Below are 23488 nucleotides of genomic sequence, written 5' to 3' on the forward strand. Positions count from 1 at the left end.
TCTGAATGAAATGTCTACTACATCCAATTAGCTTGCAGTAGAAAAAACAAGCCACGCCCACGGTTTCTCATTTACTATTCCATTTCTCTAGAAACTGCATCACAATATAAACAACAACAAAAAGTCACAGCTTCCAGTTCATACGAACTTTAAAGGGATAGTTCACCCAAAAAATTCATTCTTTCATTATCTCCCTTCAAAATTGTTTGTTTCTTCTATTGAACACTAAAGAAGATACTTTGAAGAAAGCAGTAACTGGTAACCAGTAGCTCTGTTTCCATCCAAAGATTAGCAAATTAGACTGGAAAATTTCATAAATCAATTACGAATAATGAGCTGCTCACATATCGCGTCTTTTGTATGCACAAGTTTATCTATCCAATGCAAATAGGAAGCAATGTGTATGTGTATCTATCCAATGCAAATAGGAAGCAATGTTTATGTGTATGTTTTTTTTAGGTGCACCTAGCTAAAAACATCTGTGACAAGAACTAACCAATCAGCTTCCTACTTCTAATTACCTGAGACAAACACAGTGCACCCAAACACTGCATTGCTTTTTAATTTTCTACATAAATAAAACTTTAATGAGAGCTGCAGCGATGGTTTGTCAGTTTGTCATCCTCTGAGAGAATGGTTGATAGTTGCCTAGCAATAACAGATGCCACAAGAGAGCAAATCTGCTGAAATTGGTGAAGAAAGCAATATGCCTTGGGCTTTCCACATGCTTTTAGACGTGATATGCGAATGGCCCCGACAGCACTGTTTCCATTTAATAACTCAAAGAGAACAAAATCATAACTGGCTGATAAACTGGCACCAAATATCAAAAAGAAAAAGTGGAATTTGCTGGTTAGGAGAAGCCACCTTGGGCCTTGATTCCTATATAATGAATTATTTGTGCCTCAGAAATCAAAGTGGAGAAGCGCAGAACACACAGTGGCTTTTGGAGGAGTAAGATGCTCTTTTGAGTGCAGATGCTCAAGACAGTTCTGGAGGTAATAACACTGAACCAATTTGATGATGGACTTTGGCTGAGAGATTTAAAAACGACCAAAACAAAAACAACAAACAACAAAAATCTGTTCAAGGCACTCGAAAAATGTGAAAATTTTAAAAAGCCTTTATTCACATGGCTAATCCTTAATAAAACCTACACGTAGGTTAAAGTGCTACACTGACCACATCAACCTATTTTGAGGAAAACTGAAAAAAAAAAATCTCCCTCTAAAGAAATTTGTAGTAAACATAATTCTAGCATTAAGATGTTTATTTTTTGTACTATTTATATATTGATACAATTGTTATTACATACATCAAAAAGAGAAGCCTATTGAATAGAAATATTTTCCAAGGTATTGAATTTATAAATTCCAGTATCTTGACAACACTACACCTTAGTTAATCACTGTCCAAATGAACATGTTTGTAGCTTTGTATCACATTGGATAACAACTCACACTATAAAATAAATCATATTTTCACATTTGAAGACATGCAGAAAACTACATTTTCAGAAATTGCAAATCAGGAGGAGATAGGAGGCTCAAGGGGTATGATATGACTCATAACAGACTAGTAAATGAGAAGTTGGTTAATTTATCAATGTTTTTTTCCTTTTTGGTGTTACAAGTCACAAAGCTTCAAAATTTATTGTTAAAAGACTGCTACTCAAATCTCTTCATTTATTATTAAACCATTTATAATCTTATTAAGATTAGAGTAGATCACTTTTTGAAAGAGTGGGTATTTTACTTCTTTGGGGCTCAGCCCCTTATCCCCTTCGACGCCCCTAGTGGTCGCTCCACTGGTTTGTCCATTATTGTCATGCCATCGGGCTCTATTATCACAAAATCTGTTAAAATCACATGTTTGTTTTTTTTTTTTGATGCCCGCACTGGAATTTATTAAGTAAACGTGGTTCCATCGTAGTTTATTCACATTTTATCTTATCAGATAAAAAAGTTTATCCCACACAGTTGTGCAAATAAGTTTTTATGCACAATTTCTTTTTTGAGATTTATTTTTGGCCTTTTAATTAGATAGGACAGTAATGAGACAGGAAGCGAAGTGAGAGAGAGAGAGAGAGAGAGAGAGAGAGAGGGGTAGGATTGGGAAATGTCTTTGAGCCGAGATTCAAACTCGGGACGCCCTGACGTGCTACTGCACTATATGTTGGCATGCTAACCATTAGGCTATTGCGCCAACTATGAACAATCTCAAAGGGTTTGTGCATCGTAGAGTTTTCATTAAGCAATTTTAAAGCAATATTCTAAAACAGAAATAGGTATCCATAGTATTAGTTTTTCCTAGCTTGGTAGTCAATAATAAAGGGACTAAGCCAAAAAGAAAATGAATAAATGAAATGAATGGAAGTCGATAATTACACATTTAATTTTAATTTATAATTAATGTAATTTAATAAATGCAAACATCAGTTCATTTCAATATGTCTTCTTTTGTGTTAAACAGAAAAAAGAAACACATAAAGGAATGGAAACGCTTGAGGTTAGTGCGTAAACGTTCATTTTTGGGTGAACTGTCCCTAAAAGGCAGGGGTGTCATCCTGGAGGGCCGGTGTCATGGAGAGTTTAGTTCCATCCCTAATCAAACACACCTGAACCAGCTAAGCAAGCTCTCACTAGGTATACTAGAAGATCTCCAGGCAGGTGTTTTGGAGCTAAAGTCAGCAGGACACCGGTCCTCCAGGATCGACTTTGGACACCCCTGCTTCAAGGTGCAAATGCTGAAATGTGAATTACTCTATTTTAAGTAATGACATGCTAAGAAACTTGTAGGGTCATTAAAGTTTATGTTGCTTCATGAAACTGCATGAGTCATGATCATATGTCTACATAAATGCACATCTAAATGTGTGTGAAATACATACGATCTGTTTCTCGTTGAGGTTTCCGCTGCTGTAGGTGGTGGCGAGAGTGGAGGAACAGGCCTCGCTGTACCATGGCACGCTGCCGTACTGTGTGGTGCTGCTGATGGAGAGCGTGTAGATGCTGTTGGTGTATCCATCACAGTTGCAGCTGTCCCGCTCTCGCCCTCCATTACCCGATGCCCAAACGAAGATGGATCCAAGCCCAGATCGACCCTAGAACACATGAGCACATCACTGGTCATTTACTACGGCTAATGTATGCTTCATTAATAGAAGAGTTAGTAGTCTTTTGTAGATTGACAGCAGACGGTCTCATTGTAGCTTTCATTGGCTAATGACAAGCCAGGGTTGCCAACTCTGTTTATAAAAACTTACTGCTGCTAAAACCTAACTCAAAATTAGACCAGTTTTGGTCCTCCAGAGCTGAAACTGGGATGTGAAATGTACAATAACAGACCAGCAAGTGATACAGAAATAATCCATTTTACAATGTCTTGAGTGGTGAAGAGTCTAATCTGTGAACTTCACACTCTTTTGCAAATCCAATGTTTTGTTAATCCTGATGAGTGCTCATTGTCAAAGTTGTAATCACCACAGCTTTGTTTCCAGATGGACCGCTAAACAGAACAACACACATCTCATGGCAATATTTTGCATAGAATTCAACCATTGAAATGACTTAAAAATCCCTGAGCGTTTCCCATCTTGCATGCCTTATGATTCAGATATTCAGCCATTGGTCAGTGGACATGACACATGAGGCAAAAATGTTAAAGGTGCAGTATGTCAGTTTGACACCCAGTGGTTGGACTAGGCATTTCACGCCTAGTTAAAAACACACAAAAGCACAGGTAGCCAGATTGACAACACCAACAGCAGTGTGCCTGACTGTCGAACCTAAATGCTGATTTAAACCGTGACCTAAATAAAAGCAACGGCACACAATAGAAGGAATATTTCCCATATTTAAAAGAGTTTTTGTTGTAATCAACCCCTTGAGTTGATATATCATAGAAATGGCTTCTATTTATTTCAGATGAACAACAGAAAACCATGATAATGATCACCTCAGATACATCTCATGTGCTTTATTCAGTGCTAAATGCTAATAATGTGAGTTTAAATGCGATTTTACATGTCATTTATAACCATACAACTGAAAGCAGCAGCAGATAGTTCACCTCAGATAATTATTATTGAAAATAATAATAAACCATTTAAAATTGAACTTTAGAACTGTGACTGAGGTCAAGCCAACACACATCAGGGATTCAGCATGTGCATTTAATAATGTTAAAGCAATGTATTATGTATTATTTAGATTATAAACCTTACCATTTTAGTTGGAGTGCATTGAGTGCACACATTCTGTGCTTCTGAATGGCTGTATTTAAATTTCTGTCAAATTGTTTATCACTGCAAATCTCATCACGTAGTGTGTTGTTAGGACACTGGGTTACAATCTAACCTGCTCACCTAATGTTTACGTTCATAATATATTCTAATTACAGTTTTTCTCAGTCGCTTTGGTGCATTTCTCACTACACTATTTACATTTGAACAACAGTTAATGCATTTCTCAAAACAATTAGTGCAAACTGCAAAACCTAGCTGATTACCTGCAAAAGCGCGTCACATGCTCAAAATGGATAGTTCATTCCTCAAAAGCAAGTATTCATGTCAATCAAACTGTCAGTATCGTCAAAATGAAAAGTCCTGACACCATTGTTTATGAACAAGATAGTCAAATGGCTTAGTCATGTTTTCATTATGACAGTTTACTCTACATTTTTTCAATGCAAAAAAAGTCAGATTTTGGTGACACTTCCTGAAAATGCTTGAGATAGAACTATATACTATTTGCACAGCCAACTGAAAACTACAGTAAAGTGAGACATCACTGCATTGAGTGAGTTATCTGAGTACAAAACACTAAATATGTGTGTTTCACATTTTTACTGCATTTGCTCTTTGCAATCCTAATTTACTCACGGCATTGTGCAAAAGAATAAACACACCCTTATTTACAACAAACATAAACTCCCTTTAGGTAGAGCTGTGCACAACTGTACACAATACTGCAGTACATATTGGAACTGAGCCTATAACATACACAGGTCTGTAAATCATTCATCAAATTGTTTAATTTTAAAGACATTTTCAGGAAAATAACGATTTAAATTTGTTTTATAAAATTTGTTTGACAGATTTTGACAGCTAGTTCACCATTTTTTTAATGTAATGACTCAAGTAATGAAATGAGGATTATTAGTTTTATATGGAATGACTATTCAGCATTTACAAGTTTAGTTCATTTTGACTGACATGACAAAAGCTAATTATAATGTAATAAATAGCAGAGAGTTGTATGAAAGCAATTGATGCTTGTCCAAAAGCATTCACAATTTGTTGAAAAGAATGAGAAACTGCTACTAGGATGTGCCCAAATGACTTATTGTTTTGAGAAATGCAATAACTGTTGTGCAAATGTAAATAGTGTAGTGAGAAATGCACCAAAGCGACTGAGAAAAACTGTAATAACCAACTCATGTGGAACTCCGAATCTGCGTCTTATTGCGGAGTCTGCTACTGTCCACCAGAGGTCGCATTTCAGTCACGGACGCATACTTTGCGAGCCTTTCCGACTGAATGATTGAAATATGCTGTTTTCCACAAAGGCAATCTGGAGTGCTGAAACATAATTGGCTAAACTGGTATTGGGCGGGTTTAAAGGGACCAAAACAAAGACAGACGTTCTGGAATGTAGCGCACATTTCCAAAGCAGAATATCTCAGCATTGTTTTTCAGATAAACAAGAATCTTCACTTGGCATTTTTCTTAAATATCTGCAAACATATTATGGTATTTATATGCTTTAGAAAAGCCAAAAACGTTTATACAGCACCTTTAAGATTTGCTGCGTTTGTGTTTTAAAGACTTGTATGCTCATCAAGAATCCAATTATTGCATTGATAAACTATAACCTTAATATTGTGAAATGTTGGAAAAACTATGCCTTCCAAAATAACATTATAAATGTCTTCAATGTCACTTTTAATCAAATTACTGTGTTCTTGTTGAATAATAGTCTATCTAAATGTATTCATAGTTTCATCCTACAGTCTGTTCATATAATTGCTAATTAAAAATCAGCAGTTCCACTATAAAAGGCCGGCCTTTTAATGCTCAATGCACAGGTTTTTACTACTTGTTTACAACTTACCGGGCTGATTGAAACATTCTGAGTTAGAAGTAATCACAGGACTTGCGAGGTCTGCGGCGTCAGATCTTTACAACATATAAGTAGGCGATTCTTGGCTCAAATAGGATGCTGAGAGTCTTTATGCAAATCAAATGTCTGGCTATGTGAGACAAACGTATTTATGAATCAAACATCTGCGCAGTGCCTATTAATGTCTGTGCGCAAGCCTCGTCTCTATTACAATAGCCCACAAAAATCCAATTGAACAAGCCAATTAGGGCTGTCATGATTAATTTAAAACCAATACTGTGACCCATGAAATCTGCTGTATTTAATGCCTTCGCAATATTGGCTGGACAGCTGACAAAGCGCCACTCTTCTTTTCTCATATATTAGTCTCCTTTCCAGTCAAGCAAGCCGGCAGAATTTGATTAAAGTCTCTGTTCCATCTTCTCCGGTCCATATGGGTAATATTCACAGCTGACTGACTCTGGATTATTGTGGCCATAAAAGATTTGTTTGTTTGTTTGTTTGTGATGCTGCAATCTGCTTCAAAAATATATTCAGAGGCGCGATAGTAGAAAAGGCAAAATTGGGGATTAAAACAACTGACGTGCTTCAACTGATACAAGAAGCAAGAGTCGCACCGCTGAGGCAGATGTTTATGTGGGGCGTAATTTGAGTAAATTACTAGAGGGAGAAATCAGTTTTAAATCCCACCAAATTAACAGCAGTCAAACTCCTCCTGCGGCTGCAGCAAAAGTGCCATTATTCACGCAGACGAGCCGAAAGATTAAATCTTTTTGTAGCTCTCTGATAAAAGCTTGTCTGTGATTACCAAGGACACGTTCGGGATGAAACAGAAGCGGATATCGCGACAGGTATTCGTCCTAAAAAGGTTAGATCTTTCGCCTGTAAAACACGACATGCTCTCTTTCTGGCTGTGACAAATCTCATCATTTGTTCAGCATGAGGCAAAAGCAGGTGGTCTGGATTTAATTCCATTACGGATATTTTGCTAAATTACTCTGAAGACAACGCAAGCTTCCTAAAAGGCTGTCAGAATGTCAACACACTTTGTTGAATTTACATTGATGCTGTCATGATGATACATATAAGAGCAATTCCATACAAATGTCAACTTTGCCAAGTAAAAATTAAGTTTTCACCACAATAGTGAACACTTTTTAAGGTTTCTTGAGTAGGTTTGTATTTTATATCACTGAATAAATACTCAAAAATGTCTCTGTCATTGTTTACAAACAGTTATATTTAATTTACTAAATTTCACATCTGTCACATCCATAACGGAGAGGTGTCACATCCATAAAAAAGCTTTTTCCTTATAAACGTAACAATTTAAAATAAAATACAGTCCAGGTACCAATCCGTGGATGGGTTGGTACCGGACCGCACAAAAAAATCATACATTTTTTCTGTTTTATTTATTATCTGAGTCTGATTGATCTTTTAGTTAAAAAAATCTTTTATTTATTTTCTCCTGACTATATCTTGTTAACTTGAGCGTCAAAATGTAACCTACAAGCAACAAAATGAGTAAGAAACAGACATCTATTGAAAGTTTCTTTGCGTAGGGGAGAAGGCCCAGTGAAGGACCCACGAACTGCCAAGGAATGGATCAACCCATTTGTCATGCTGAATCCAGCATGTCTGTGAACGAAGAAGATCAACTGCTGGAGATCGCAATAGATGGCGACCTAAGGGGCCATTCAAATATCACGTTTATTCTGCATGTAAGTTTGTTTTTTCCAATGGAGGCGCGGCGCTTGTGCACACATATTAGGAGGGACATGCATAAGCGCTCGTGCCATCAGGTGTACCAATTTGAAAACATCGTTTTTCCACTTGACAAGAACTGACCAAGCGGCTTAATACTTTCCATGTAATACACACATTTTGGAAGACTATTTACTTCAGACAAACACAGAACACCCAAACACTGCAGTGGTTTTTCAATTTTCTTCACAAATAAAACTTGTACCAGAGTTACAGCAATGTTTTGTCAGCTTGTCATCCTTTGAGAAAACGTTGATAGTCACCTAGCAATCTACATAGAACCACACCCCTAACCCCCCCTGCTATAGAGAACCATCTCTTATCCTTTTCATAAGTATTGTTTCTTTTGGGTTGTGCAGTTTAATTCACAAAATTTCTACAAAGTATAAAGCAAACTCGCTAATGCATGCTTATTTTCCTCATTTCAAATCTAAAAAAATGTTTACAGATTGACATTTTTCTGACCACACAACTCTGTGGTTAGTTGTTTTGGAAAATATAAACAAATCTGAACATATATTTCTATGTTAATTTATGCTTTGGGATTTTACGGCAAATGTCTCATCCATAATGCTGGGATTGCTTATAAGCAGAAGAATTGTGAGCATATGGTTTAAAACACTTGATAAAACAAGGTTGATAAAAGAGTATTGAAATAAACAAACAAGAGGTGTCGACATGAATAGATTTTCTATTTGGCTCTCTTTCAACTGAGTTAAAAAAAAAAAAAAAACTTATTTTATCATCCCCAGGCAAAAATTGCAAGTCTGGTTGCTCAGAAAAGTAATATCGCTCAGTAATAGCCTCTCCTCAATAAGCTGCATGATTTGAGGCATCATTCATATCTCTGGCACAAATGGTGCGTGATGACATACCCGCTGAAGTTTACAGGTTTGTTTATATCCACAACTGTACATAAACAGCCTTTTAAAAGTCTGGCCTCTCGAAAAATGTGTCTTTCTGAAAGCCTAATAATGCATTCTGGCGTGTTTAGACCAGGAAGAGCTTTTACATCAAAACAGGCCAGAATGTGCTATTGGTAGGACTGTACAATGTTATGTTTCAGCATGGATATCGAAATGTGATCATTCCCAGTAGTCACACTGCAGGATATGCAAGGATGAGTTTGGATTATGAGTTATCATTTGCATGGATTTTAAAAACAAAATATTTTTATAGCATTTTAACTTTACACTCAAATAATACAGAAGTAAAAACAACAATAAAAACAATCAATATGATCTCTCTTCTTCTTCATCAATCAACACATATTTAACTCCTCCATATTTTAGGAAGCCTTTGAACAGTCTCCAAACTCCCTCAAAAACTTGTATTTGTCTCTTAATATATAGGTTATCTTTTCCATTGTCATGTTTGTAACCATTTCTTTCAGCCAACATCCTATATTTGGTGTATTGCATGGGGTTTTGAGGCCTGTGACTGTCACATTCACCAGTGACAGTCTAACCATTATATATTGCTGGAGAACATTCATTATCAACAGAACTAAAAGTCTGCTATTGATATAAGCTACAACTCCCGTTATCCACCTCACACACACCTGTTCTGGATTACAGATGATTGCACACACACAGCTGGAAGCTCATTAAAGACTGATTACACAGACTATATATACTGCTCACATTCTCACACACATTGCTGAGTATTGTTGTTCACCTATAACATTATGAAGCATTCTCCTGGTTTAGCCTTTCTGTGTTTGACCTACAGGTATGCCTTGTTCCCTTGTTTAAGATGTTTGCCACCTGTACCGACCAATTTGCCTGTGACCTCGACTATGCTTCTGGATTACCCTTATGCTCCTGTTTGTACCTGTTAAACATTGCCTGCCTGACAATTCTTAATAAACTGCACGTGGATCCTCAACTATGTTGTCCAGTGTCTATCAGTTGCAGATTGTATGAGAATTTGAAAAGCTTTCAGGCCTAAGAAATCGTACAGATTTTATCATTAATAACTATTCATTTGATTGAACTATTTATAAAACAAACTATTTATAGTATTATTTTACAATTGGTTATTCAATTACTGTACACCTGAATACCGAATATTAGATGCGTGAATATTTTAAGTTAACTTGCTTCTCTTGCGCGTCTAATTCACTTCACAATAGACGCGGATTCACGTCATGGGCGGGGCTTCTGTCTGCCCGGTGACTCTAGTTTCATTGCTAAATGGTTGGTAGGGATTTTATTAAGAGCATAGCTGTGTTAATGTGCTTTAGAAAGGCTGAAAAACAGTGAATATTCATTCGGCACCGTGTCTGAGTCCACTAGAGGCTTTCAGAGGTGCACCAAGGTCTGTGAGTTCATCAACTCCTCCAGAAACTGTTACTGGAAGATGGAAGGCCAGCCTAGTTTTAAACAACAGGCACTCGGTCATAATCATGCCCCTAAAAGAGCAAGCTTCTGATTGTTTAACGTGGCGCGAATGTCTGCTGAAGTTCAGATTTTCCAACTTGAGTGATCCGTGCGATTTGAGCGTCAACAGTAAAAACATTTAACTCGCGCTGCTTTATTCGCATCAATCATGTCATTTGTGCAAATCGTGCCGCAGGATGTCTATTTATGTCTTTCCTTTGACTTGTAAATCATGATTGAGGCTTTATCCGCGTCTGGTGTGAACGCAGCATTAGACACCTCGGAAAACAAAAAACTATGTTTATTTCATTAGTATGTTTATTTATTGCATTTATCTATGGTTGTAGATTGCTTATTATAATTTATGCAGATGCACTGCCCAAAAGACCCATCCCAATCGATAAAAAAAAAATCTGTCCAGTTAGAGATATTCAAGTCCTCTGGTGAAATTGTACTTATATCTCAATATATATTGCAGAAAATAAAATATTGCATATTTTTCCAATATTGTCCAGGCATATTTAACAGGCTTTCAAAATAAATTGAAATCTTATATATATCTAAAAACTGCCATTTTTAAGTAAGGACACGTTTTTTACGACCTCAAAATACTCACCACAATTATCTTGCAAATGGTGTTGTGTTTAAGGCTTTTAAGTGTCAAACATGTAAAAAAAAAAAGTTCAATTCTCATTTATATTTGTGTAAATAAATCAAATAATTGTTAAAAAAAAAATACTTTTATTTAGAGACCATTTATCAATGATACTTGAATTAAACAAATAAATGCAGCCTCATTAAAAAAACTTCTTTCGAAAACATTTGAAAATTTCCCCAAACTTTTGAAAGATATTAGCAAACTTAGTTAATTTTTGTCTTAGAAAACGTCGCAAAAAAAGCTAAAAAAGGCCGGGTGAAAGAAAAAAGGCAGCCTAATTTTCAAATCAAAAGTTAACAAACAAACTGATTTTCATATTCATAGTGCGATGCGTGTATACTGAAACTCTATCAAGGTATAAACTCGCAAGGGATAAAAGTATGTGTGGCACGCGAGAAAGAATTAACATATCAAAAAGGAAAACAGAAAACAAAAGCTCATCTCCCGCCAAGCTCACAGAAGTCTCCCCAAATCTGCTATTCTCTGTAATGGAGTGTTTGTCAAAGTGCACTCCCTCCTCAATTCTCTCTCCATAAATGTGTTTAAACAGGCGATGACATCTTCAACAGCTCCCCCCGTCCGGGCCGGTTCCTCTGCTGGAGGTGCTGATGGAAGCTGACGGCTGCTGTGACACATTTAGCTGATCTAAGATCTGCTCGTATGACCTGACGTGAGCATTCACACTGACACTGACTGGAGGTGACACCGCCACTGGAAGTCATTCATTTTTCAATGAGACTCGCTGATTTCCAGTGACATGAGCGATTTGTAGGTCGACAAAGTTGAGGAAAGTTTTAATTTATGAGAAATGAGCAGCAGTGCGATCCGTTTCCTGTGAGACACTTGAGATGACTTGGATGGAAATGATAAGAAATGCATGCACGTCAGTATTTATTTTGTATTATGCACTGATGCATTTGATATGTAAACATGTTGAGCAGGAAGTAAACTTAATCAGGGGCTATTAATTAGTTTTCATTGCAGTGCTCATGTAACACCCCATTTTAAAAATGAATATTTGTATCCATTTCTCAGTGAATACAAGCGGTGTATTTTGGTGCATTTAAACAAAACAGATTTACTAAACAGATATATTTATTAAAATAATATTTTAGTCACCAAACATATTTAGAAATTGGAAGATAATACAATTAAATTTAAAAACAAAAAAATCTCAACCTATAAAATTTGAACTAAATTTTTACATTTTTTCACCTTCTTTTTAAATTTGTATGTAATATTTTTCTTTATCCAAAAGTTCTGTCTGTTTATCGAATCTGATTGGCTGATAGCCGTGATATATTCAAGTAATACAGCCTCTTTACCCTTTGTGTATTACTCCGCCCACATACAGCCAGCAACAAGCAGACACTACAAATCTAAAGTGTCGTTAGAATCTTTAAAAGAAGCTTGCTCAGCTGTTTAACTGTCAGCTTATGATTTGAATCCTATGCGGAAGAAAGTAGTTCGTCATACAAAAGGGTTTTTAAGACTCTCCATGTTTGATTTTGTTTTTATATACACAATTATGCTGTCAAACTGTTGTATAAACGCAATATCACACTCGTAGCAGTGTGATATGGCTGTATATCGGCACTGGTGGGGGCACTAAGGCACTCAGCCTGCGGCCTCATGTCAACGCACGCCTCCCACCAGTGCCGATATTCAGCCATATCGCACTGCTACTCGTGTGATATTGCTCATATAACACATAAATGTGGGTGTACTAGTTTTTGGACCGTTATTGTAAGTTATTTTGTTAGATAAGCTCCAGATTTGGCTTCAGTACTGTCTAAGCTAATGTATATGCACAAATATAATATTGTACAGCTTCCTATTAAAAATATGAATTTAAAAGAGAGATTTGTGAGGGGTGTACTTATATATCGCCCCCTTGGAATTATAAGATTCTATCTGCGTTCTGAATGATTTTGAGATATTGACCTTCAAAGTTTTTGCATTTAATATAGCAAACAATATGTGTGTAGCAGTTCTCTTTCATACAATAACATGACAGAGACCTTAAATGTACTTTAAATGTAAATTATTAAAATTCTCTTACATTTGCAAATTGGAGTAAAAAAAAAAAAAAAAAACACGGTAAATGCAGATAGAACCTTCTCATTCTGAAAAGACATTTATGACTTAAATTTCCTATCAAGCCGTTTATGCAGAATTTTTAGAAGTGACACTGACTTTGTTTACATGGACATCACTTATCGAATTATTTGCCTTAATCTAATTAAGACAATAATAAGATGAAGGCGTTTACATGAGCTGCATTTTAAATGTTTCTTTCATGATCCCGTTTTACATGTTAAAACACATAATTAGATTAATATCATTGCGTCAACGCGCTATCCACATTTCCTCCAGAGTTTCATGCAATTTCGGATGTCTCATTATTAATTTGTGGACTTTGATTGCGGTTTGGCACTTTCACTTTATGCGGGCATGCCCCCCGTGACAAAAGAGATATTGGATGCAAGTATGAACTGCTGGAAGAGTGTTGTTTTAATGGAAGTTTATATCGCATGCTGAATGGAAGAAATAAAAACATCCGCATTTCACGATGCAGGTGTCTGGTCTGCACTGACTCGGTAGGTGCAGAGAGTGTCAAACAGCATGTCAAACAATGTGTGTCTGTGTGGACTATCCTCACGCAAAACACGGCGAAAAGCCCTACATGACGGTAATAGTTCGATTGTGGTGTTCATATGTCTTCATGCACTTCAATAATGCGACTAAAATCAGCATACTCATGTCTTAATTTGATTTCTCTTTTAGTTCGATTATGACCTTAATCTGATTAATCAAAAATATCTGTTTTGGTAGACTCTTAATCAGAGTAATGTCTTAATCGCGTTACAATCAAATTAACGGTGTCCATGTAAACATAGTCATGATGTACCTGCTCTTTCTGGGAAATTTCTAATTAGAGTGTAGCTCACTTATTTGGGTCCTTTTGGATTAAAGTGCATTTTTAAAAATGCTTTCATTATCCAACATAACCCTATTCGTGGATATTTATTCCTTTTTATGTGTCCTCTAGTATCCCCCTTATTTGTGTTTAAGGCTACTTAAATTTAATTCATAATTCCCCTATTGTTTAAAAATGAATTACAGTTTGTAGAGACTGTATTCTCTTTTATTTCCACTGTAAAAATCTTTTGTTGTTATTGCAATAAATAAATAAATAAGTGCTCACGCTATGTGCAGGTCATCATGGCTGCAGCAACTTTGAGCCCCGAAGTGTCCGGCCCGATCACCTGCTGCGTTCTTTCTAATGGTCACATAACTTTCTCACATGTTAACGGGCCATACAAGCCTTACATAGATACTTTGCACAATACAAATAAAACATTTTAATATGAATTCCAGCAAATAAACGAGCTTCACTATCTATTTTTAAATTACTTCTAAAAATCAACCTATTTAGCCTGGCTTTTTAATATTATTTAAAAGTCCTTTCTACTGCTTTATTTTTACATTTATTTGAACAATGAGTTGTTTCTTTTGGCTTATTTTTATCTTTTTATCTTACTTAGTGGCTGTTAGTGTTAATGTGCTCTATAAATAAATGAACTTTAATTTTTTTTAAAGATTTTCTGGTGAAAGAAATACTTTCATTGCCTCATTAAGGGGAATTTCTTGAGATAAATTATAATTCTGAACTTTAAAAATAATTTGGTATATAAAATGCACCCTTTCCAACCTCCTTTATTTAGCTGCAATGACTTCTGGGAGTTCTAGAGCGAGTACTGCATTCAAGTCTGCATTTGATGCATCCTCAATATCCAGATATCAAGTACTCTGTTCTTGAGGTCTGAACATTGGTGGTTGATGATGACGTTACACGAGAACACGAGGACACGAAATATAGAGAAACAGCAAGAGTCGCTTCAAAAGACACAAGTGTAACGATCATGTCTATTAAGCGTGTGTTTACATAAAAAAAACAATGAGAAGTAGTGCATCGAAATGGAACAACCCTCACCCTGTACTGGCAGTACATATAGATTGTAATCAGATTTTTAAGGCTATGACCAGTTATGCATTTATCCTGCGGCCGAATCGCTTACCAGCAAGTAACAGAATCATGACCTGAAGACCTCCAACTGCAAAATCTTTTCAAGTCTGCACTGACCTCTGTGACTCCCTGCAGGAAAGCTTCTTTGGCCAGTTTGGCAGGGCCGTCCACTGTCTTCCCATCATCCTCTGGGCCCCAGCTGGCGCTGTAAATGTGGATGTGCTGGGAGTTCAAGCTTAGAGACTGAGCCTCCACAACATCTGTTACCTCTCCATCCAACATGCGCACACCTGCATGCAGAGCAGAGACAGACAGAAAGCGAGTCAATGAAGATACCAGAGAGACAGGAAAAATGGGTTTTGCAGAAATGTGCTGTCTGTAAACTGATGGACATTTTCAAGAGAAAATGAAAACGAAATGAAGAAGGTGCACAAGTGTGCAGCACAAATTGCTCTACTCGAACTGAAGACAAAACCAAAGCTGAGCAGACTATATCTGATGTTAAATATAAAACTATTAGAAGGAGTTTGATCAATGAGGCTTAACTGAGGTTTTTGATTCCCGTATGCAAAGGATGTCCAAATGTGACAGCAGAGACAGCATTTAATTGATCACACATTATTAATATTAAAATTTTGGTAACACTTTACAATAAGGTTCATTAGTTAATGCATTTACTAACATGAACTAATCATGAACAACACATGTACAGCATTTATTAATCATAATTGAACATTTACTAATGCATTATTAACATTCGAGTGCATGCTTGTTAACATTAGTTAATGCACCATGAGTTAACATGAACTAACAATGAACTACTGTATTTTCATTAACTAACGTTAACTAACATGAACAAATGCAGTAGTAAATGTGCTGTTCATTGTTTGTTCATGTTAGTAAATGCATTAATTATCATTAAGTAATGAACCTTATTGTAAAGTGTGACCAAAATGTTATTTTCGAATCTCTGATTCTTTTTCTTTTCAGAATTGTTTGACATAAAAACATGTCTTTATTGTCACTTTCGATCAAATTACTGTGATGAATAAAATGGTAGCTTTAAATAATAAGCAGCAAATCCGCATACTACTTTTTTTCAGAATCATCCCAGCAGACACAACATCATAAGATTTAAATATTAGGTTTTAAATATAAGATGTAGGTTGCCAGTGTCTAAAGACAATGTTATCATGGCGTCCAATAACGACATTGATATTTTGTTGATTTTAGGTTGTGTCGAGTCAACCAACATCATACTGACGTAAAGTACTGACATTTACTCATCAGGTGGGCCAGACAGATTCTGCGGACATTTTTGGCTATTTCTATAAATTTCTATTTCTATTTCTATTTTGTAAAAATTCTGCGGATTAATGTGGAATGATTTTAGGAGTATCATAACTAAAAACTAAATATAAGAAATAAAAAATAATACATTTTAACTGGCATTTTAAGAGTTCACACTTAGCTGATGATTGGTAATAAGCTAGTTTGGCATGCTGTCCCGGGAAAGATCCCTGAGCTCATGAGATCCTCGAGCCCGAAGCTCCCTCCCGTTAGCAGCCTCTTTCTTTTTTTCTTTTTTCCATAATAAAATTGGGCAAAAAATACCTCGATCAAATAATTATAGATGTTTATATTTATAACTAGCTTTAGTATATAGTTAACTAGAGAATAGAGATAGAATGTAAGAATAATAAAGTATTACGTGTGCTATTACAGCTAAAACGCATAATAATTTCGCTTTTATAAAGCCACTGCAACTTTAAAAGGGAAAATATTTCCCAACCTAACACAAACTTTTTAATGTGTAAATGTTATTTTCAAAGTCTAACTTCTTTAGTCGGAGATGAATTGCTTGTTTAGTGTCCGACTAGAACGCGGCGTAAGAAGGGGAAGAAAAATCTAATTAAAAAAGAGTGATTCTGTGGCCGTTTGTTTGATTAATAATAATCCGAGCAACAGGATTCAGACACTTCATGCACCCACACACACACGACCCAGCGGCCAATTAGATCAACAACATCTGCTGTCTATACACACACACACACACACACACACACACACACACACACACACACACACACACACACACACACACACACACACACACACACACACACACACACACAGAGGCAGATTTATCCTCATAATGAAGACACAGAAAAACACAGAAATCACATGCAGGCTCAGGCAACGGCCTCTGCCTTAATCACTCGCATCTAGATGTAGAAATATTTTCCTACAAAGACTAGTAAGTAAAAGATGTGGAATTTGCGCTCGCCTGCAGCAATGTCTGGCCTTGAATGCGCTCAATGTGACTGGAATAACCCAGATATTCACCTTAATGGATGCGTTTTATAATTGAAAGATAAAGTGTTTTAGATTAGTCCGGAGCAGCGTGACGACACGTGCACAAAGACTAGGAAATGAGAGCTTCTTAAAAAGCTTCAATGCCTGACTGTCTTGATGGATCCGATTTGCATATGCAAATTTGCCAATCACTCACCTCCAATTTTGGCATTGTAAGCCACACCCACTCCGCAGACGCCATTGTTCGCTGCTGCTGCCACCTCGCCGGCACAACGTGTGCCATGTCTGGAAAGATAAAGAAGGAAGAGTTTGCAAAAGTGACACCTCCGGTTCACATTCAGTTCAACCGAATTCTAATGCAGTCCACTATTGTACAGGCAAATTCTGTCTCTTCAATAGAGAGGTCGCTCTCGGGCACCCAAATACAGACGCATTATCTTTATTCTTTAATTAAAATCTAATTACGTCCTAGCAGGAGACAAGGATAAATAAATAAATGGCTGATTATGGTTGTCACTTGTGTGGCTGATCGCTCCTGCAGACAAATCTCCGAGGCTCAGAGCTGGGGTGGGGATGAACTTCACTGTCGAAAAGAAATCGCAGCTGGCTTGTGGGGCTTTTTTTTTTTCCCTGTATGTGCACTGCAAAAGCTATTTTCTTCCATTCATCTGCGTCCTATTGGAGCTCATTGTTTCCCTGAGACAAAGAGGACGATTGGGAGCCCGGAAAAGAAGCCGGAGAGCCCATGAGGCTGCAGATGTGTTGAGACAGCGGCCTCGCTTCACCAGAGCCTTCATTACATCTGCCGCTTTACACAAAGATATACACGAAAGGATTATTAGGCGCACATGAACTCCATAGCCCAAAACAACAGAAGAGAAAACCACACAAATTAATATGCTTTGTAGACCACGGAGTCCCAAGACAAAACAAAAATGCACTAGCACAATAAGAGAGATGATAAAAGCTAATTCACACGTCTGGAGTATCATGACAGCGGCTCAGCCGTGATGCTTTGCCTTTGTAAGTAAGTGAGACATATTTCTAAAAAGATCTTTTAATATTGAGTAACTAACATTTGTGTTATTCTGAAATTTGTTCCAGAAAAGACACAGCAGAATTAGCTATTAATTACATTCAAACAACAGACTGTAGTGATTGTCTAACAACAAGTTGTGACACTTTATTCTGATGCCCAGACAATTTGTTGATTATAAGCAGGGCCAGACGGAATCTACAGACATTTTTTGCTATTTCTGTGTAAAGTTTTGTTGAAAATCTGCGGATTTATGCGGAATTATTTTGGGAATATCATACCTAAACCTTAATATATGAAATAAAAGTAATAACTCTTTAACTTTTAATAATTGTTTACAATGCAAATCATATACACTTGTAATCATGTTTATTTATCTGCACACTACTGATTATTAATAGCAACCTGCACATATATTCATATATTGTAACATATACACATGTAATCCTGTTAGTCTATCCCTGTACATATATTCATATATTGTAACATATACACTTGTAATCATGTTCATCTATCCCTGTACATATATTCATATATTGTTACATATACACTTGTAATCATGTTTATCTATCCCTGTACATATATTCATATATTGTAACATATACACTTGTAATCATGTTTATCTATCCCTGTACATATATTCATATATTGTAACATATACACTTGTAATCATGTTCATCTATCCCTGTACATATATTCATATATTGTAACATATACACTTGTAATCATGTTTATCTATCCCTGTACATATATTCATATATTGTAACATATACACTTGTAATCATGTTTATCTATCCCTGTACATATATTCATATATTGTAACATATACACTTGTAATCATGTTTATCTATCCCTGTACATATATTCATATATTGTTACATACACACTTGTAATCATGTTTATCTATCCCGGTACATATATTCATATATTGTTACATATACACTTGTAATCATGTTTATCTATCTGCACACTACTGATTACTGATAGCAACCTGCACATTTATTCATATATTGTAAATCTGTTCATAGCTTATCCAACCTGTATATAATGTTCATAGTACATCCATCCCAGCTGTAAATATCACCATAGTTTTCTATAACTGCACTTTATAACTTATTCCTGTATCCTGCACTTGCTGCATATTGCACTGCTGGTTAGACCTAAACTGCATTTCGTTGCATTGTACTTGTACATGTGTAATGACAATAAAGTTGAATCTAATCTAATCTAATCTAATTAGATCCACTTTAGCTTGTAAACAAAGTCTCTCCTATAATATCTCTACTAAAAGACGATAAATATTACTTTACAAACTGTATTCATGAATCATGTGAATATTTTCATATTAGTCAATAATATTACTGTAATTAATTTAAAAACGGAATAAATAAAAATGTACACACATTTACTTAAGTAAATAAACAGAATTAATGATGGGCTAAAAATCTTCGGAATTCTGCGCACGCAGATTCCGTGTGGGCCTAATTACAAGTAAGATATTGCATGTCCATTGGCGGTCTTTAAAGTATTTATAGACTGCCTGCTTAGCATCTACAAAGACTTTATTATGATGCTCCACCAAAACTCTAATGCCGAGTTCAGACTGCATGATTTTCTAAGTAGTCGTGTCACAGACGTTTTTACACTGCAGGACTATCTGGGCTGGCGTTTTGTCACTGCTTTGTTTACACTGCAAGATGGATGGGCGACAGGGGCTTTCACATTGCATGACTTTACAACAGGAAGAATTGCCGACAACTTCGTCCAAACTATGTCTCACAGCCAAAAACACATAGTCTGTTGTTATAAACTTCATAACAAGAAAGAAGCCTTTAATGGGGTAGAAAATGTACATATTTGCTCACCTGGGTTTGAAGGAAATTAGCAACTTCTCCTCAACTTTCTTTTTTAACTTTCTGTATGAAACGTCAAACAGACACGGGTGCTGCTGTCAAACCTCCACTAGTTTTTCCTCCACTTCTTGGGTCCAAATAAATCGAAAATGAGCGCTTTTAACTTCTACCCCAACCTCCCGCTGGCCTGCAGGTACACACACACAAGTGAATGCTGCTCTCTCATTGGCTGTAGGTGATCGCTGATGTTATTTTCAGTCAAAACTAATGTCACACAGCAGGATTTGAATCGCCGACAGCTCCAGATATTTAGCATGCCAAATATCTCACAGGCATCGGCGACCCATCGGCGATTCTCTCAGATCGCAACTTTGATAGTTCATACTGTGTGATTGTCACTCACATGCACGAGCACCGATTTGCCTTTGATTTCAGGCACTTGTCAGCGATTTCTCAAAACCTGTCACCGAGTCAAAATCGGGGCTAAAATCATGCAGTCTGAACTCGGCATAACCTTACTAATACTAAAACTAATAGTAAAGTTGTAGCATTACTTAAAGCAAACATGAAACACAAGGTAAAATGTACACATAGACATCACCTATATACAATACCTGACAAAAGTCTTGTTGTCTATACCAGTAAAAGCAACAAATAATAACTTGACTTCTAGTTGATCATTTGGTAGATTTTTCAGATGAATTATCTGTTGAACTGCATCCCAATCATCCAAATATAAATAGGTGTAATCTAGATGCCTTTGCCTTTTATATAAGCCACTTCTGATACCAAATGATCAACTAGAAGTCAAGTTATTATTTGTTGTAGTATCCTAAAACTTGGATAGGCTTCTGTCAGGTAGTGTACTTTAGAACTGCAGGTTAACTATGTTTAAATAAATGTTACTATAACTAATAACCTTAACTTTTCCAAATTTGACTGTAATGCAGGAACGTGCACCTTGAGTAAAGCTGCTTTGAACCAATAATTATTGTGAAGAAAAGTTCTAAAGCAACCATCAATTTAAATTCATATTAATAAATCAACATACAGTCATGCAGTCTAGAATGTTCTTTTACAATCTTCATCTGAAATTAATTAAAAGCGGAATTTTTTTAATTAAAGCATTAAATGCAAAAGCAAAATAAATAAATAAATAAATGAACTAGTAAAACCTGAACCAGAATATATTATATCTCATCACTTTAATTAGTGTAAGAAAGCAGAATTAGTAGTTCATAATAAAGGCAACACATATTTAATCTAGGAACATTTTTGAGTGATGATTTAAACAAACAAACAAAGATGAATCTTTTCTGTAACACTTTATTTTGATGGTCCATTTGAGTATTAGTAGACTGTCTGCTTAATATCTGTTGACACTGCTCCTTCAACAGACATTTAACTGACTATAAGAAACCTAGCAAATACATGTCGACTTAAACAAACCCTAACCCCAACCTAACAATCTACTTATAATCTAATGAGAATTAGTTGGCATGTAGATGCAATGTAACTTAAATTCAACAAACGGGCCATAAAAATAAAGTGTGACCAATCTTTTAAACTCAATGGGCTCTATTTTGACAGTCCATGCGCAGAGCGCAAAACGCAGAGCGCAAACACTTTCAGGGCGTGTCAGAACGCATTTTTGCTAATTTAAGGACGGGAAAATCTGCTTTGCGTCATGGCGCATGGTCTAAAAGGGTTGAGTTATTTTCTTAATGAGTTATAGGTGTGTTTTGAGAATAAACCAATTAGAGCCTCATCTCCCATTCCCTTTAAGAGCCAGCTGCGTCGCGCCAAGAGCGCATTCGCTGTTTACAGGACGTAAAGTAAGTCTAAGTGGAAAAACTGGGCATTTCACAAGCAAACAGTTAACAGTTAATAGTTTTTTATCAGAAAACTGTTAAACAGAGCATCTACTGCGTGAGAATGAGAGATAATGGAACTACTTTCACATTTGCTCTTGGATAGGGAAACCTTTACGCACAGACATCAATTAGTCTATAAATAATTAATTGCATTTGTTAAGCGCAAATATTCATTTCAAAACTATTTCTAAATTCAGTTCTAATTTCCAGCAAACGAAAAAATGAACAATAATAACAAAGTGTGGTCAAAAACCTGAGTTATATCCTAAAACACATGCTGTGCCCCATATGGTCTAAAACCTGGCAGGTGGACAAATCTAAGCTTGTTTTTAATAAAACAAATATAAATATGGATATAATAAATAATACTGCTAATAATAATAAAAAAAAAGCCTGAAAAAGCCTCCCGAGATGAAGAAGACATAAAAGCAGTGATTTTTCATATTTATGTAGGCTGGAAAATAATATGTTTTGTAATATTTTAATCCTTTATATTTATATCCTATATCTATTCTTATTATATCCTATATATATCCTTAATATTTAAACTTTTTCATATGTAAAGATATTTGCCTATTGCTCTCTTGTGCGTATTAAAGAGCCCATATTATGGATTTTTGAAAATTCCCCTCCATGTAGTGTGTAACACAGCTCTAAGTGAAGTGAAGTATCCAGCAAAGGCTTAAATCTGTTAGTGTACAGTGTTTAAAACTGTTGATTCATCTATAAAAGAGTCGACTCATAGTGCTTCAAATGAGTCACCTTGATACCGATTCATTAGGTGTTTCGCCATGACGTACGAACGAAACCAAGTTATTCACGTGCACGCGCAAACCCGGGAGATTTCAAACCTGAGGCCCCGCCCTCTGACGCAGAAACCCAGACACACACACACACATAAACACACACTCAAACACACACACACACACACACAAACATGCCGGTCGATTGAAGTCACACTGAAGATGGATATATTGAGTCTCTACCCAAACATGAAACCTCAGCATTATAGCCAAGCAGTTGGAAACTACTGGAAACGTCTGGAAACTACATGCTACAAAGAATACTTCATCAGCGTTTGTTAAAGGAAGGATCAGTAAAGAGTAACTTACTGCTGGACATGTCAGGATGGGTTTTTCTTCCTCCATTTCTCAAGTGTAAGTACGTGCGATTAAAGTTGACTCTAGCTTGCAAATGTATTTAGTTGTGATTTGTTACTTGTAACCGCGTGTACTGTATCAGGTTAACTGGCTATATTCTCTTATCTCGTGCAAAGTCACGTTAAAAACGCGACGCGTGCTGCTTTGTTAACGGAGCTCCGTGGACGAGGAGTAGTGTGTGTGTCTGTGTGTGCGTGTGCGCGCGCTGTCGTCCGGAGGTGTGTGTGTGTGTGTGTGTGTGCGCGCGCGTTGTCGTCCAGAGCAGGATTAAGTGCGTGTGTGTGTTTGTGC

The 23488-nt window shown here is 36.3% G+C and overlaps 1 protein-coding gene across 3 annotated transcripts in view; it reads right to left on the reverse strand.

Annotated features, from left to right (window-relative positions):
• Nucleotides 1-23488, reverse strand: part of furinb (furin (paired basic amino acid cleaving enzyme) b) — a 161119-nt gene that overhangs the window by 32210 nt on the left and 105421 nt on the right. For all 3 annotated transcript variants that reach the window (XM_087310973.2, XM_087310974.1, NM_001045109.3), the window contains 3 exon segments: nt 17471-17559; nt 15076-15248; nt 2891-3103 (listed from right to left, as the gene is read on the reverse strand). In XM_087310973.2, the coding sequence (XP_087167099.1) occupies nt 2891-3103; nt 15076-15248; nt 17471-17559 (475 nt within the window).

This window comes from Danio rerio, chromosome 25 (genome assembly GCF_052040795.2).
Source record: "Danio rerio strain M-AB ecotype USA chromosome 25, GRCz13ab, whole genome shotgun sequence".
NCBI lineage: Eukaryota > Metazoa > Chordata > Actinopteri > Cypriniformes > Danionidae > Danio > Danio rerio.